Source organism: Microcaecilia unicolor, chromosome 2 (assembly GCF_901765095.1).
Source record: "Microcaecilia unicolor chromosome 2, aMicUni1.1, whole genome shotgun sequence".
Classification (NCBI taxonomy): domain Eukaryota; kingdom Metazoa; phylum Chordata; class Amphibia; order Gymnophiona; family Siphonopidae; genus Microcaecilia; species Microcaecilia unicolor.
In genome coordinates, this window is record NC_044032.1 from 45694167 (window position 1) to 45711849 (window position 17683).

At 46.6% G+C, this 17683-nt stretch overlaps 1 protein-coding gene across 1 annotated transcript in view; it reads left to right on the top strand.

The window, feature by feature from the left end:
• KATNAL2 (katanin catalytic subunit A1 like 2) overlaps window positions 1–17683 on the top strand; it is a 159727-nt gene that overhangs the window by 122857 nt on the left and 19187 nt on the right. Inside the window, exons 13-14 of the mRNA XM_030192914.1 lie at window positions 3165–3275; window positions 10621–10783. Of these exons, the coding sequence (XP_030048774.1) occupies window positions 3165–3275; window positions 10621–10783 (274 nt within the window). The remainder of the gene's footprint in view (window positions 1–3164; window positions 3276–10620; window positions 10784–17683) is intronic.

The window sequence follows — 17683 nt, forward strand, 5'->3', positions numbered from 1 at the left end:
CCATTTCTAGTTTAAAAGCTGCTTTATCTCCTTCTTAAACGCCGATGCCAGCAGCCTGGTCCCACTCTGGTTAAGATGGAGCCCATCCTTTCGGAATAGGCTCCCCCTTCCCCAGAATGTTGCCCAGTTCCTAACAAATCTAAAGCCCTCCTCCCTGCACCATCGTCTCATCCACGCATTGAGACTCTGGAGCTCTGCCTGTCTCTTGGGCCCTGCGCGTGGCACAGGTAGCATTTCAGAAAATGCTACCCTGGAGGATCTGGATTTCAGCTTTCTACCTAAGAGCCTAAATTTTGCTTCCAGAACCTCTCTCCCACATTTTCCTATGTCATTAGTACCCACATGTACCAAGACAGCCGTCTCCTCCCCAGCACTATCTAAAATCCTATCTAGGTGACGCGTGAGGTCCGCCACCTTCGCACCAGGCAGGCAAGTCACCAGGCGATCCTCATGTCCACCAGCCACCCAGCTATCTATATGCCTAATGATCGAATCACCAAGTACAACAGCTGTCCTAACCTTTCCCTCCCGGGCAACATTTGGAGATATATCCTCGGTGCGAAAGGATAATACATCCCCTGGTGGGCAGGTCCTGGCTACAGGAGTACTTCCTACTTCACCAGGGTGATGCTCTCCTTCTAGGAGACCTCCCTCCTCCAAGGTAGCACAGGTTCAGACAGTTCTGCAGAATTTTAGTGTCTAGAATCCAACTGTTCGCTTCTAGGCTCATTTTTATTCTGTTCCATGCTGCAATCTCACACCATGAGTGTATTTAAATTAAGGTTGTTTGATTGTTGGTTAGCCTTGCTGCTATTGTCCTTGGGTGGTTGTTTTCAGTGAGCCTGGTAGCTAGAGATTCTCATATCTGAGAAACAAGGTCCAGCTTGTCCTCTGAAAAAGTGGTTTCTCACCTGTAGCAGGTGTTCTCGGAGGACAGCAGGCCATGTATTCTCACATCCCCTTCCACCTCCCCTAGGAGTTGTATTCTTTTAGCTTTGATATTATACTGCTTGTCCTACTTGATCACGCTGGGCGGGAAGGCAGTGGCGTAGCGAGGGCGGCTGCCACCCGGGGTGGTTCGCCGCTGCGCACCCCCCTCCCCCGGGTGCAGCATAACACCTCCCTCGGCGCATCACCCAACCCCCCCCCCCCCCCCCCGAATGCATTGTTGCCTGCTGTGTGCATGCCGCTGGGGGGGTGTTGGCTCCGCTGGTTCCCTGCTCCCTCTGGCAGAGGGAGCAGGGAACCAGCGGAGCCAATACCCCCCCCCCCCCCAGTGGTGTGCACCCGGGGCAGACCGCCCCCACCGCCCCGCCCTTGCTACGCCACTGCGGGAAGGCACTTGCTGATGCTGCCAAAAGCTTCTTAAAGCTATAGAAAGCTGGGTAACGTCCACACCAGGCTCTGTTGGATGACACCGCTGGTATGTGAGACTACATGTCTTGCTGTCCTCGGAGAACACCTGGTACAGTCTGGTAGCTAGCAATTCCCATCATTACGAATAATAACATCCTGCTTGTCCTTTGAGAAAGCGAAGTTATTCACCTGTAGCAGCTGATTTCCAAGGACAGTGGGATAAATATTCTTATCCTACTCACTTCCCCTTGGACCTGAATTCTATCAGCTCTTGTATTAGACTGAGCTGGTCCCATGTGATGATGGAAGGTGGGAAGATGAATGCATGCCTAATAGGCCTCTTAAGCGCTTGCTGTGCTGGGCTCCGTTGGATGACAACATTCATCAGTAAGAATATTCAGCATGCTGTCCTCAGATAAGTGACTCTCTGTATATGAAAGAATGATGCCTAGGATTAGTACTGTGAAACTACTGCTAGGGGTTGTTGGCGCCAATATGTTTTCAGGCACTGAGCCAGGCCGGGGGGGGGGGGGGGGGGAAGGGAGGGGAGGGAGAGGATTGCTGCTGCATGAGACCACTGAGACACCAGTGCTGACCTCCAAGTATGGCCCAGGGGGATGGGTCAGGAGGCAGGATAGGGCTCCAAGGGGGGGGGGGGGGGGGTGAGGAGGCCCATCAGGAGTTGGCCTTGTGTGTGTAAGGGTGTGTCAGGAAGGCTCTTTGGGGTTCAAGGTAGCACTGCTGCTCAACGACAGTGAGCTGTGCTACTAGATGGCCAGTAGCAAAGCTGTAGTTACTGCTTCCTTGTCAGGTGACAGTATGACTACACTATCGGCAGTCATGGTAGCTAGCATGCAGTACTGACCTGTGTGTTAGATATCTTAGCAGCCACACCTTAACCCACCTATGTCCTATGCCCACTCTCACATTAAGTAGTTAAGGTGGGAATTTTTTAACTCAGTCTCCCTTTCTAGTCAAGTGGATTGCATATTTTTTTTTTTGTGCACCACTGTGTTGTGCCGTGGCAGATAAAAGCAGTATATCAAATCTAATAAACCATAACCACAGCACAGGCTTGCACTTCTGTCTACCATGCTAAAAACCCAGCAATAGCTTCTTACTGCAGCTTAATAAAAGGACCCCTATGTTAACAAATTGGTCAACCACAGGTAAACAACTAATTTTTTCTATTTTGTCTCAGTAAACTAGTCTGTGTCACATCTGTATGAATTCAGAAGTGTTTTTCTAATTTTATTGCCATAATTTAACAATTTCCTTTTTTCCCTATTGAATCCTATAGCATAGGAGCTTATTTAAATGAAAAAGTATGATTACTGAAGTGTAAGCAAGAAATGTTTGCTTTTTGCCCTTATTTTAGCCAGACATCACAATGGAAGCATATTGGGTGTGCTACTCCTCAGTCCAGATGTTAGCAATGCCAGGAGAGTGACCACATTTCTAAAAAGAGAAAAAAACTGATAGTATATTATGTGGTTAAGAGCATAGACTGGTCTAAAATCGTGTAAAATGATTTATTTGGGTTTCCTAGATACTGAATCTTTTGAGCCATGTGTTGTTAAAACATAGGATGAAAATACTTTTTTGATTGAAAATTTTCTCTGTCACAATTTTGGCTGAATCAGGCTTCACTATTGTCAAATAGAAATGTAGTTACTGTACACTATAAGAACAAATCTAATCATGCTGTTTAAATAGAGACAAACTTGAGCAGTACTCTACAGTCATGAATTAGATTTTCTTTTTCTTTTAATTTACTGAAATGCAATTACTCTTTTGAATCTTGGCAGTGGTGATCATGAAGGAAGTCGGAGGATGAAAACAGAATTATTGGTGCAGATGGATGGTTTGGCCAGATCTGAAGATCTTGTCTTTGTTTTAGCAGCTTCTAATCTGCCATGGTAAGAGGTTAAGAACGTGACTACTTTTCCAGGGCCTCAAAACACAGATAAAGATTTTTTTTAATCAGTAGGGGGAAAAGCTTGGTATAACACTTAAATGTTAATTTGGAGATTTGGCTTTGGTTTTCTCTTAGTTTTTCTGACTCGCACTTATAATTTTGAATAAAATTAGTTTGTGCTAATGCCGCCATATTCTAGTATTTGAGGAGGTAATTCTATAAAGGTTTCTTAAAGTTAGGTGCTAGGATGCTGTGCAAATCCTGTATCAGCAATTACGCATGTAATTGCCATGATAGAATACTAGTATAAGTCGACATTTTAGCCCATAACTTTAGGTGTGAGCACTTATGCCATGTCAATGACTGGTGTAAATACACCAAAATACTGGCTGACAGTATTCTGTAAGGTTAGCGCATAATTGCTTGGAATGCTCCTGCCTGTGGTATGGCATCCAGAGCCTCTGCCATGAGTATTGGGTTGCACAGACTAGCCTGGCTGCATCCTCAGACCTAGAATCGGTGATTCAGGAGAAACTGGTGGACGTACCAGAGAGACAACCTTTTTGGTGACAAGATGGAAGAGGATGCACACCTCATCAGCAAGTGATCTGAAACCATCAAGTCACGTTCCTGGCTTGGTCTCCACATCCAGGAGCCCATGCCCCTTCCAGGTCCATGCCCCTCCCAGGTCCATGCCCCCTTGCAGTTGTACACTATAGAAATTAGGTGCTAAGTTCATAGAATAGAGTGGTAAGTCACACACGCAACTCTAATTTGGTGCCAATTAGTGCTTGTTAAAATCAATTAATACTTAGCACCAATTTAGTGCTAATTATCTAAATATATTATACATGTAATCGGAGCTATTCTATAACTGGGCACGCAGCTAGGCCCCGATGCTCATAAGCAAACATGGGTTCTGGAGGCCATTAGTGCTGGACTAGCACCCATGTTTGCCGGTGTACCATGCTCAGAAGCCCCTTCCATGGGGAATAATGAGCGCGCCAAGGGATAGTGCAAATAGCATTAAAACAAGGTCATTTCCTATTACCCCATGCTTAGAAAACAGCGCAGTTAACTAGGGTGCCCTTACCTTGGGAAACCCTATGCCAGCTCGAGCTGGCGTTAGGGTTTCTGAAGAAGCGGAGGTATTGAGCAGTCAGTCTTCGGATCCCCGCAGCAGACTCCGGCAGAAAGCTGTGAGGGAAAACATGAAAAGTGCTTTCAAACTTCTGTTGCATCCAGCATATGAGGAGACAAAAGACACCAAGGCTAGGAGGGTCCTTGCTGACAGCATGTGGAGTTCATCCCACCCTGCCCATGAAGATCAAAAAGGTACATTCTTTTTATTGTCCATCCAGTATATCGGAAGGGTGATTCGTTACTCTCTGACCTGTTTCTTCTCTTGCTTTTTCTGCTGGCATATTGGGGCTCTGATCAGGGAAGAAAGGCAGCTCTGGCGAGAGAAAGGCCAGTTTGATTGGGCATGCCAAGAGCTGTACTTCACGCACAACTCCTGAGCGCATGCACCAGGCACAATCCTCCCAACAAACTCTGTAATGCTGAATGCTATAAGTGTCTGTATTTGCATCTCATTAGCGTTGAGCATTAGGGAGTTGTTCTTCTGTTCTGGCACTATTTTTCTGGCTCTGTCCAATACAACGCCGGAGTTTTGAGCATCTGCCTCTTATAGAATTAGGGGATGAGTGTATATATAGTTCAGTTATTTACTACTAGTAAAAAAGGCCCGTTTCTGACACAAATGAAACGGGTGCTAGCAAGGTTTTCCTCGGAGTGTGTATGTTTGAGAGAGAGAGAGAGAGTGTGTGTGTGTGAGAGATGGAGTGTGTGTGTCAGAGAGAGAATGAGAGAGACAGAGAGAGAGCGAGTGTGTGTGTGTGAGAGAGTGTATGTGTGTGTGACAGAGAGAGAGAGTGTGATAGGGAGTGTCAGTCCTGTGTTATGGTTCTCTGTAGAATTAATCTTCAGTCAACTTACAGATGTTGCCAAGAAATCAGTACCTGACTCAGTCCTTTTTGCAGAGTCAGCAAGTAATTCTTCATAATACGGGCATGCCAGATCCCATCTTTCCCTTTGGATTTTGACCTACCCCTTCTTCAGGTCTCCCCTTTCTCTTTCCAGTGATAATTTAATGACACTTGTTATTTCATTTCTGGAAGTACTGGTTGCAGCATTATTTAATAATGTAATTCTTGATCTTCTAATTTACTATTGTAAAAACCTTGTGAAACCTGGCATAGAATATGAACACCGTTCTTTTCAAATAACCAAATGTATAAGCACTTGATTTAAGAGGCTTAGAGAAGCTAAACCCTTTCAGAACACATTTTGGCATCCAAGAGCTGGAGCAGGCAGCATTGACAATCTAGACTGAGAAAAGAGTGGACAGTAGGACAGAAACTGATGCAGGAGCAGGGATATCCACAATGAATATGCAGGAGATAGATTTGCAAGCACTGCCTCCATGGTATGCAAATCTATCTCATGCATATTCATTTTGGATATCCTGAAAACCTGACCTGCCTGCGGCTCTCGAGGACCGGAGTTGCCTACCCCTGCACTAAGAGGTGGTGGTCTTTTAAATGGAGGTTTTTCGTCTGGTGTGACAGCAAGGCCATAGATCTCCTTTCTTGTCCTACACAGACCCTGCTTGAATACCTTTTACATTTATCAGAGTGTGGTCTCAAGACCAACTCGTAAGGGTTCACCTTAGTGCAATTAGTGCTTATCAGCGTGTAGAAGGCAAGCCTATCTCTGGATAGCCTTTAGTTCGCTTCATGAGAAGTTTGCTTTTGTCAAAGCTCCCTGTCAAACTTCCACCAGTGTCATGGGATCGCAACGCCATTCTCACCAAGCTGATGAAAGCTCCTTTTGAGCCACTGAATTTCTGCCATTTGAAGTACTTGACCTGGAAGGTTGTTTTCTTGGTGGCTGTTACTTCAGCTTGCAGGGTCAATGAGCTTCAAGCCTTAGTAGCAGATGCATCTTATACTAAAGTTTCATCACCACAGAGTAGTCCTCCGCATGCACCCTAAGTTCCTGCCGAAGGTGGTGTTGGAGTTCCGTCTGAGCCAGTCAGTTGTCTTGCCAACATTCTTTCCCCAACCTCATGCCTATCCTGGCGAAAGCAGCTTGCACACCTTGGACTGCAAGAGAGCGTTGGCCTTTTACATGGAGCAGATGAAGTCCTACAGACAGTCCGCCCAGCTTTTTGTTTCTTTTGATCCCAATAGCATGGGGGGGTCGCCATCGGGAAATGCACCATATCCAGTTGGCTGCCAGATTGCATTTCCTTCGCTTATGCCCAAGCTGGGCTGACTATGGAGGGTCATGTCATGACTCATAATGTCAGAGCCATAGCTGCATCGGTAGCCCACTTGAAATCAGCCTCCATTGAAGAGATTTGCAAGGCTGCGACTTGGTCTTCAGTCCACATATTCACATCTCACTACTGCCTTGAGCAGGACACCTGACGCGACAGTTGGTTTGGGCAGTCAGTGCTGCAGAATCTGGGGTCTAGAATCCAACTCCACCCTCCTTTGCCTGTTTTATTCAGTTCCAAGCTGCACTCTCATCTAGTTTGTATATAGTTTCAGGTTAATCTGCGTTCAGCCCTTGCCGTGCAAGGCCCAGTTGACCACTGTTTGTTGTTTTGGTTGAGCCTGGATGCTAGGGATTCCTCACTTGTGAGAATAAGCAAGCCTTCTTGTCCTCGGAGAAAGCGAAGATACTTACCTGTAGCAGGTATTCTCTGAGGACAATAGGCTTCTTATTCTTACAGTCCCGCCCATCTCCCCTTGGAGTTGTCTATTTGCATGTTTTTATTTGTTTTTTTACTTTTGTATTAAACTAAGGCAGGTGCATTCGCTTGGTGGGCGGGAAGGCACTTGCATATGTATGCTGGAGCGCAGCTGCGCTCCTTAAAGCTCTAGTTTTTTTCTATGGCAAATTTGCCGGGCTAGGCAACGCAGGATGGTGTCTACCCACTTGTGAGAATAAGAAGCCTGCTGTCCTCGGAGAATACCAGCTACACGTAACTATCTTTGCTTTTCTTCCTATTTCTTCCAGATTAAAAGTATTTCCATGTAACGTTTTTGAGTGTTCCCTAGCCTTTGTACTTTTGGAATGAGTAAAAAATCAATTTACTTCTACTCGTTCTACACCACTCAGGATTTTGTAGCCCTCAATCATATCTCCCCTCAACCTTCTTTTTTACAAGCTGAAGAGCCCTAACCTCTTTAACCTTTCCTCATATGAGAGGAGTTCCATCCTCTTTATCATTTTGGTCGCTCTTCTTTGAACCTTTTCTAATTCCGCTATATCTTTTTTGAGGTACGGTGACCAGAACTGAATGCAGTACTCAAGATGAGGTCGCACCATGGAGTAATACAGAGGCAGCTAACAAGTTGAGATATTAATAGCATGATGGAATCTAGATCTAGTTTACTATGCAATTCACTCAAGAGAGAGAGAAAAAACTGTATCCATGCTGTAACCAGCATGAAAACTAGATTGACGAGGATTTAACATGCAAAGATTCCATATATGATACAAGCTGATCAAAAACAATTTTCTCAGTTACTTTAGCAATAAATAGTAGGAAACAGGATGATAATATGCTGGACAACTTGGATCAGAGCCTGGCTTTTTAAGAATAGGTTGTATTAGAACCACCTTCCAAGATTTGGTTAACGAGCCTGATCATAAACTGTGACATGCTTAGAGGTAAAAGACCAGTTGATGGTAGTTTCAATCATTGATGGGGAATAGGGTTCAAAGGAGATGGACATATTCATAGATATTATAGATGTAAGAAAGATGGCAGATTAAAATCCGACCACCGTGAACAAAGTGATTGTGATGAAGGTGGAGAAGAAATGGAATTGGGATCAAGTAAAGGTGAAATGGAGTTCTGCAAGTTGATTATCTTGAAAAAAAATACTGGACTGAGGAATCAACCAAGGGAAACTGATTGGAAGGATCACAGTCAGAGTTAGTATTAGTGGTAAGCCTAGTAAATATTGAAAGCAGTTGTTTAGTAGAATTAGTTGAAGATCTAATCAAGGGAACATGTTTTCTGCCTCAGTCGCTTCTAATGCCTTAACACCGACCGCCCATTTCTTTTACCTGTGATATCCCATAAATTAGACTACTACAGGGACAACCATATTCCACTGCTCATCGACAAAAAATATAATGTTGCTTACCTGTAACAGAGGTTTTCCATCGAAGATGGGAATGCAGCCACATTTTCTGACCTACCCTTCTGCCTTTCTCTGTTGAAAAATAAGTAGCTTTAATGTACACTCGAGGGGAAAAGCAGGAAGCCTGGAACCCCCCCCCCCAATGCATGCCATGAATGCCTTCGTAGGTTTTCTGGATTATAGGACAGCGACTCACGAGCTGGATTTCTCCTGATGGTACCATCAGACAGTGTGGCTGCATTCCCCTACTTATCCTGCACCTCTCCCATTATGGTCTCCCTGAACCTTAGAGAGTTGTTGTTGGCTGCTTCTCCAGCCCTCTCTGTAAATCTTCTCCTCCCCCGCCCCCCCCCCCCCCCCCCCCACCCCCAGGCCAGTTTGTGTTTTGACAAGTGCTATTTCTCTTATTTGTTAACCTCTCCTTGCTAAGCCAGGAGGTTGAGTCGTGTTACATAGCCTTTTCTTGATTCATCTAGGACAGCCCTTAATGTGAGATTCCAACCCTGGACTGTAAATGGCTCAGTTCCTGAAAGAACCTTGTTTGAACCTCTGACCACCAGCCAGCAGGTGTCAGTGTACTCCACTTGGCTGACTGGGCTGACTGTGCCTGCCATTTCCTGTCTGGATACTTATATAAACCCAGCCCTGGCTAGACCTTCCAGAACTTGATCAACATTTCTGTCACCTTTTGCTTTGTTGCCTGCTATGTTCTGAATCCTGATTCTTTTTGCTGGAAGCTTCATGATCCTGTACCATCTCCTGCTCTGCCTCAGCCATGTTTCTGCCATATACCTTTGTGGCAAGTGCCTTGTTTCCCATCTCCTTTCTGGGTTCAGGCAATGAAGACCTGGCAGTTGCTAGCACTACCCAAAAGGTAGGTGGCTACTGCAGATGGAACCTTGCCCTTTCTTCCCCTGGACCCAGGATGCCATGTCCTATGAAGAATTTGACCATGAGCCTCATCTGCTCTTTCTTTCTGAGTCCTCCTTGTTGATGAGAATCATCATACTTGGCATGCCCACCTGTGGCCCCAAAATTCTGAGGTCTCCACATAGAAGCACTGCATATTAACAGCTGGGCCTTTGATTTATAGTCCTTGGGGGAGGGAGGTAAAATGTATGTTCTTACTTTTAAATTTTAGACTCCATCCCACAAGTTGAGAAAAAGAAATTGTGTACATGTAATGAAGAGCATTGTTGAAGTGATTGATCCTTATGCCCAGAATAATAATATGTAAAACCTTCCTATGATCTATACTTCACATAACAAACATTTCATTATAAAACACCAATGACAGCATAAAAGGCTTTATAAATATTTTAGCTGGTAATTAAAATGAAATACAATCATTAAGGTGCCTATTTTTATCAGAATTTTATTTCATTCCCAAGTATTAGCAGTTAAAGGTTCTGACAGTAACCTCTACTAAGTCATTTCCACTAGTATGAAACTTAGTAAATCAGGAGGCTGTTGCGCTTATGTTTAGCAGGGCTATGTAAAGTATAAATATAGCCCAGACTCAAAGGAGAATTTTTAAAGTAAGAGGCATTGTTGTAATAAAAGCTTTACATGTTTTATTCCAAAAAAAAAGGAATCTTGGAATTAAGAACTAGGCCAAGTCAATATTTAGAAGATTCTAGTTGATACTGTTACTTGAAGAACTATATTTATAAATCTTTCTAGAAAATGGAATACTTGCACCAACCAATCAGCTGAGCATTTGTGTTGTATGTAATATTAAAACTTAAAATTGGTAAGCTTTAACATTTGCATCTTCTAGTCAATCTCTACTTCTAATTAAAGGTTGTACTAGTCCTGTTTTATACGTCAGCATTCAGTCAGTACAGTTACTCTTTTAATTTAAGTGTCAGCACCGATACAAACGTCCAGCTCGAGTTATGTACATATGCTACCGTTTTAGTGCATGCTGATGCCATTATTTTACTGCCGCTCCTATTTAATGGAACCTAGTTACTAATAACGTGTTAATATGATAGTGCATGTTAGTAACTCTAGCTGTTAAATTATAAGTTCTCTAGCCGCAGGGAAAATATTGTACTTGGAAGTACTGGCCTGTTTATGTTGTATTTTACTTCTTTAAAATTTATATCCTTTGTTTAGGGAGTTAGATTATGCGATGTTAAGACGCCTTGAGAAGAGGATTTTAGTTGATCTGCCAAATAGTGAAGCAAGACGGGCTATGATTCAGCATTGGCTACCTCCAGTGAGCAACAGTGGAGGGGTGGAACTGAGAACTGAACTGGAATACAGCTTACTTGGTGAGGTGAGCCAAACATTATACCTTTATTAATGAACAGGATTATTATAGTGCTGGGTGATTGTGAATGGGTATTAACCTATTATCAGGTGTCCCAGAATCACAAACCAAAGATATCTTAGCAAAGAGAGAGCAGCAGCTGCAAACATTTTATATCTGGTAAACTGTAGAAGTAAGGCATCTTCTATAACTGCTGTGAGCTCTTCTCTAGTCATCAGTTACTACTCGTGGAGTCTTCTCCCCAATCTCTTGTCACTGTCACTCCACTAAAGAAGCATATCACTTGTGGCTTTCTTCAACAGTTGCAGAATTTTAATCTTGATCTCCTTTTCCTGCATGAAGTTTTTGAAGAATGAAGAGTTTGTTCATTACAACTCTGGTATTTTGTGGAAGATAACTTTCATTTTCTCAGGAGTCTCTCATGAGGAACTTTATCAAAAGCTTTCTGAAAATCTAGATACACTTCATCAACCTGCTCACTTTTATCCACATGTTTATTCATGCCTTCAAAGAAATGATGGAAATCGGTGAGGCAAGACTTCCCATGGCTGAACCCATACTGACTCTGTCCCATTAAACCATGTTTGTCTGCGTGTTCTGTAATTTTATTATTTATAATAATTTCTACTATTTTGCCCGGCACCGATTGTCAGGCTTACTGGTCTATAATTTCCTGGATCACCCCTAAAACCCTTTTAAAAAATCTGCATCACATTGGCCATCCTCCAATCTTCAGATACTATGGATGATTTTAACGACAGGTTACATATTACTAACAGCAGATCAGCAATTTCATGCGTGAGTTCTTTGAGTACCCTTGGATGTATGCCATCCAGTCCAGGTGATTTACTACTCTTTAACTTGTCAATTTGGCTCGGAACATCTTCCAGGTTCACCTAGATTTCTTTCAGTTCCTCTGTATCATCACCCTTGAAAACCATTTCCAATACAGGCAGATCTCTTACATCTTCTAATGTAAAGACAGAAGAAATCTTCATTCAGTTTCTTCGCTATGGACTTGTCCTCCCTGGCCATGCCTTTTTTGCTCCTTCATGATCTAATGGTCTCACGGATTCTCTTGCAGGCTTTCTGCTTCTGATTTACCTGAAAAAGTTGTTTCTGTTAGTTTTAGCCTTTGCAGCAAATTTCTCTTCATATTCTGTTTTAGCCTTCATTTTTAATGCTTTGCATCTGATTTGCCAGTGCTTATGTTGCTTCTTATTTTCTTCATTTGGGTCCTTTTGCCATTCTTTGAAGGACAATCTTTTGGCTGTAATAGCCTCTTTTACTTCACCTTTTGACCTTGCTGAGTGTCATTTTCTCTTCTTTCCACCTTTGCAAATACATAGAATGCATCTGGACAGGGTTTCCAAGGTGCTGTTTTTGAATAACATCCACGCCTGATTTAGTGTTCTAACCTTAGCAGCCGATCCTTTGTTTCTTTTTAACCATTTTCCTCATTTTATTAGTCGCCCTTTCGAAAATTAAATGGATCTACGTAGGTTTCCTTTGCAGGTTCATCCCAGATAGTAGCCCAAACTTGATCATCGCTACCAAGGAGCAGATCCAAAATGTCTCCCCCTCTCGTCGGTTCCTGGACCGGCTGCTCCAAGAAGCGGTCATTTATTACATTTAGAAATTTAATCTTTGCACTCCCTGATGTAACACTTATCCAGTCAATATTGGGGTAATTGAAATCACCCATTATTATAGTGTTGACCAATTTGCCAGCTTTCCTAATCTCTGTAAACATTTCTTCATCTGTCTGTTTATTCTGTCCCAGCAGATGGTAGTACAACCCTAAAAGAATACTCCTTCCCTTCACACATGGAATTTCTATCCATAATGATTCCACGCTGCTATCTGTGGAATGTGGAATGTTTATTTTATTTGACTCAATTCCCTCTTTAACATATAGCACAACCCCCCCCCACACACACACACACACACACAATTTGATCCTCTCTATCATTGCAATACAATTTGTACCCTGTTAACACAGTGTCCCATTGATTATCCCCTTTCCACCAAGTCTCTGAGATGCCTATTATATCTACCTCATCATTTAGTGCTATATACTCTAACTCGCCCATCTTATTTTTTAGGCTTCTAGCATTTGTATACTTGGATTTCAAATTGTGTTTTCCTTTGGTCTACAAGCTGCTTAGAAATGAAAGAGATAATGTGCATCTTTTATCTTGCTCTCTCATTAAGCACACCTGGCTTACTTTCAGCATTATTGAAACCTCTCTGCTGGGATTCCCTAAATGTCCTGTTTCAATAGTATCCTTCAAGGATACTCCACACTGAACCATGCTCTCCTGGGCGACTGTCAGCTTTCCTCCTCATTTTAGTTTAAAAGCTGTTCTATCTCCTTTTTAAAAGTTAGCGTCAGCAGCCTGGTTCCATCCTGGTTAAGGTGGAGCCCATCCTTTCAGAACAGTCTACCCCTTTCCCGGAATGTAGCCCAATTCCTAACAAATCGGAATCCCTCATCCCTGCACCATCGTCTCAACCATGCGTTGAGACTTCGGAACTCTACCTGCCTTTTGGGTCCTGTGCGTGGAACAGGGAGCATCTCTGAAAATGCTACCCTGGAAGATCTGGACTTCAGCTTTCTACCTAAGAGCCTAAATTTTGCTTCCAGAACCTGCCTCCCACATTTTCCTATGTCATTGGTACCCACATGTACCAAGACAGCCAGCTCCTCCCCGGCACTATCTAAGATCCTGTCTAGATGACACATAAGGTCCGCCACCTTCGCACCAGGCAGACAAGTGACCAAGCGATCCTCTTGTCCACTAGCCACCCAGCTAGCTATATGTCTAATGATTGAATCACCAACTACAATAGCTGTCCTAACACTTCCATATCATCAAGCTGATCAATCCATAGACTGGTGGGTTGTGTCCATCTACCAGCAGGTGGAGATAGAGAGCAAACTTTTGCCTCCCTATATGTGGTCATGTGCTGCCGGAAACTCCTCAGTATGTTCTCTATCTCAGCAGGTGGTGGTCACACACAGCAGCAGCTCTGGCTAGGCCTCCAAGCCTAATTTTTAGGTTTTGTTGAGTGCCTGGGGTTGAGGGCTCTTTTGAGCAAGTGCAAACCTGGTGGTGCCAGGTCCCTCCTTTTCTCCCCCCTCCCGCTGGCTCCGTTAAAAAAAAAAAAAAATTTTGAACGTCCTTAAAGGCGTTTATTTCGACGTTTATTTAAGCGTCTATTGCGGCTACTCACTGGGACACCAGGTCGTTACAACTCGGAGCGGACAGCAGGTAATTTTTATCTTTTTATAGCGGGCAGGGGGTTCCCCGATTCTTCTCCTCGTGGCATATGGCGTCGGAGGGCGAGGGCGCAAAGGGTCGCTCCCCGGGTCGCCTGAGCGCTTCTAGAGGGGATGCGGGGGTCTTAAAGCCTGATTCGCCCTTGTTGGGTGACAGTTTCGTGACCGATGAATGTCCCGGTCCTTCCTCCGGCGTGGCGGTTTTTCCCGCCATAAACGCCCATCCCCCGCTCCTCGCCTCCGCCATCTTGGCCGGCCACGCGGCTCGGACGGCTTCTCCTTGGGCCGCCCTTGAGGTTGGAGACATTAATGCCATGAACGCCCTTAATTTGGGCGACGGCACAGAAGCGGCTAAAGTTAAGAGCCGTTCTTCCCGCGCGGCTCCTTCGCGGAGTTTCGCGCCGGACGCCATTTTGGATGCGCAGCATGTCTCTCCCCCGCTATTGCGAGCGCCGGTTGAGGGTGCGTCTAGGGCTGTTGCCCAGGCTGCGGAAGTGCACAGTCTGGGGGGTTTCTCCCCCGAGTTTGTTTTGCTGCTGCATCAGGCCTTCCTCATGCACAACGCTGCCCCTGCTCCCTCGTCTGGTAAAGAGGTTGAGGTTCCCAGAGGTAAACGCCCTCGGGTTGATTCCCAGGCCTTGGAGGAATTTGTCTCCTCCGATGTAGATGAGGGCAGCGTGTCTGAGGTCTCCCAACGGTCCTTTGCGGATTCCTTGGAGGAGACGGATCCCCGCTCGGATGGAGCGGATGACCCCTCTGCAGCGCGGCTTTTTAGCCCAGAGGATTTGCCCAACCTGTTGTTACAGGCCATGGACACTTTGAAGATTTCCTCTCCGGAGGACGTCTCTCCCTCAGCCCCTGTTGGCTCTGCCATTATGCTGGGGACGAAGCGCCCGCCTAGAACCTTCCACGTGCATGATGCCATGCACACCTTAATTTCGGCTCAATGGGATGTCCCAGAAGCGAGCCTTAAAGTGGCTAGGGCTATGTCCCGCCTCTATCCTTTGGCTGTGAGTGAACGTGAGGCCTATCTGTGGCCTACCGTGGATTCTTTAATCACTGCGGTGACTAAGAAAACAGCGTTGCCGGTGGAAGGTGGCACGGCCCTAAAGGACGCCCAAGACAGAAGATTGGAGGCGGCCTTAAGGTCGTCCTTTGAGGCGGCTGCTTTAAGTTTGCAGGCCTCAGTTTGCGGCTCCTATGTGGCCAGGGCGTGCCTGACTATGGTGCAGCGGGCTTCCCCCTCGGATCATTCCTTGAGGGCTGATTGGCCGGCCCTGGAATCGGGCTTAGCCTATTTGGCAGACTTGCTGTATGATGTCTTGAGGGCCTCAGCGAAAGGCATGGCTCAGACAATCTCTGCGCGGCGGTGGCTTTGGCTGAAACATTGGTCTGCTGACCACGCCTCTAAATCCCGCCTGGCTAGGTTGCCTTTTAAAGGCAAGCTGCTCTTTGGGGTCGAGCTGGACAAAATCGTGACCGATCTCGGCACGTCTAAGGGCAAGAAATTACCAGAGGTCAGGGCTCGGGCTAGTACTCGTCCCGGTACCTCCAGAGGACGGTTGCAGGAAGCCCGTCGGTACCGCCCGGGCAAGTTGGGTTCCTCTGCCCCCTCTTCCTTCAAGAGGAATTTCTCCCCCAAGCAGCATTCCTTTTGCAGAGACTGCCGTCCCGGAGGTGCTCCCTCCGGTCCTCCCCCAGGGTCTCGTACCCAATGACGGGGTCTTGGTCCACGCCCCAGTGCAGATTGGAGGACGGCTGTCCTCGTTTATGGGCGAGTGGACCACAATAACTTCAGACGCGTGGGTGCTGGAAGTCATCAGAGACGGCTACAAACTAGAGTTCTGCCGACCCTTAAAAGACGGGTTTGTACTCTCTCCCTGCAAGTCTCCGGTCAAAGCTGTGGCAGTGCAGCAGACCTTGGACAATCTGATCCGCCTGGGCGCGGTCGTTCCGGTGCCAGAAAGTCAGCTTGGCAAGGGACGTTACTCCATTTACTTTGTGGTACCAAAGAAAGGAGGTTCTGTCCGGCCTATCCTCGACCTCAAAGGGGTCAATCGGGCCTTGAAAGTGCGGCACTTTCGCATGGAGACTCTCCGCTCTGTTATAGCGGCAGTGAAGGCAGGAGAGTTCCTGGCATCCTTGGACATCAAGGAAGCGTACCTGCATATTCCCATCTGGCCTCCTCATCAACGCTTTCTGCGTTTTGCAGTCCTGGGACGACACTTCCAGTTCAGAGCCCTCCCTTTCGGGTTGGCTACTGCTCCGCGGACCTTTTCCAAAGTAATGGTGGTCATCGCGGCCTTCCTACGAAAGGAAGGGGTACAAGTCCATCCTTATCTGGGCGACTGGTTGATCCGAGCCCCCTCTTATGCAGAGTGCGGCAAAGCTGTGGACCGGGTAGTTGCTCTTTTGAGCTCCCTGGGATGGATCATCAACTGGGAGAAGAGCCAGCTGCGCCCGACTCAGTCCCTGGAGTACCTGGGAGTTCGATTCGACACCCAAGTGGGCAGAGTGTTCCTGCCAGACAATCGGATTGTCAAACTTCAGGCTCAGGTGGACCAGTTCTTAGTAGCCTCTCCCCTTCGGGCTTGGGACTATGTGCAGCTGTTGGGCTCTATGACGGCCACGATGGAAGTTGTGCCCTGGGCCAGGGCTCATATGAGACCACTTCAACACTCTTTGCTGCAGCGCTGGACTCCGATGTCGGAGGATTATGCTGTGCGCCTTCCCTTGGACCCAGCAGTGCGCAAGGCGCTGAGCTGGTGGATGCAGACAGACAAGTTGTCTGCGGGAATGCCTCTGGTGACCCCAGAGTGGATTGTCGTCACGACGGACGCCTCGTTGTCGGGCTGGGGAGCCCACTGCTTGGGAAGGACAGCGCAGGGGCTCTGGTCTCCTGCAGAGGCAAAGTGGTCTATCAACCTCCTGGAACTCAGAGCCATTCGGTTGGCGCTTTTGGAGTTCATCCCGGTACTGGTGTTGAAGCCTGTACGGGTCCTGTCGGACAATGCCACGGCTGTGGCCTATGTCAACCGCCAGGGAGGTACCAAGAGCGCCCCTCTAGCCAAGGAGGCTATGAATCTTTGCCAGTGGGCGGAAGCGAACCTGGAGCAGCTTTCAGCGGCCCACATTGCCGGAGTCATGAATGTCAAGGCGGACTTTCTCAGTCGCCATACCTTGGAGCCCGGAGAGTGGCAGCTATCTGCTCAGGCGTTCTTGGACATCACGAAGCGCTGGGGCCAGCCGAGCCTAGATCTGATGGCGTCATCGGCCAATTGCCAAGTGCCGCGCTTTTTCAGCAGAGGACGGGACCCTCGATCCCTGGGAGTAGATGCTCTTCTCCAACAGTGGCCGACACAAGAGCTTCTCTATGTGTTCCCGCCCTGGCCCATGTTGGGCAGGGTGCTAGACCGGGTGGCAAAGCATCCCGGCAGGGTAATCCTGGTGGGTCCGGATTGGCCCAGGCGTCCCTGGTATGCGGACTTGATCAGGCTCTCAGTCGACGATCCTCTGCGGCTGCCAGTGGAGCAGGGCCTGTTACATCAGGGTCCCGTGGTGATGGAGGATCCCTCCCCCTTTGGTCTTACGGCCTGGCTATTGAGCGGCAGCGTCTGAGGAAG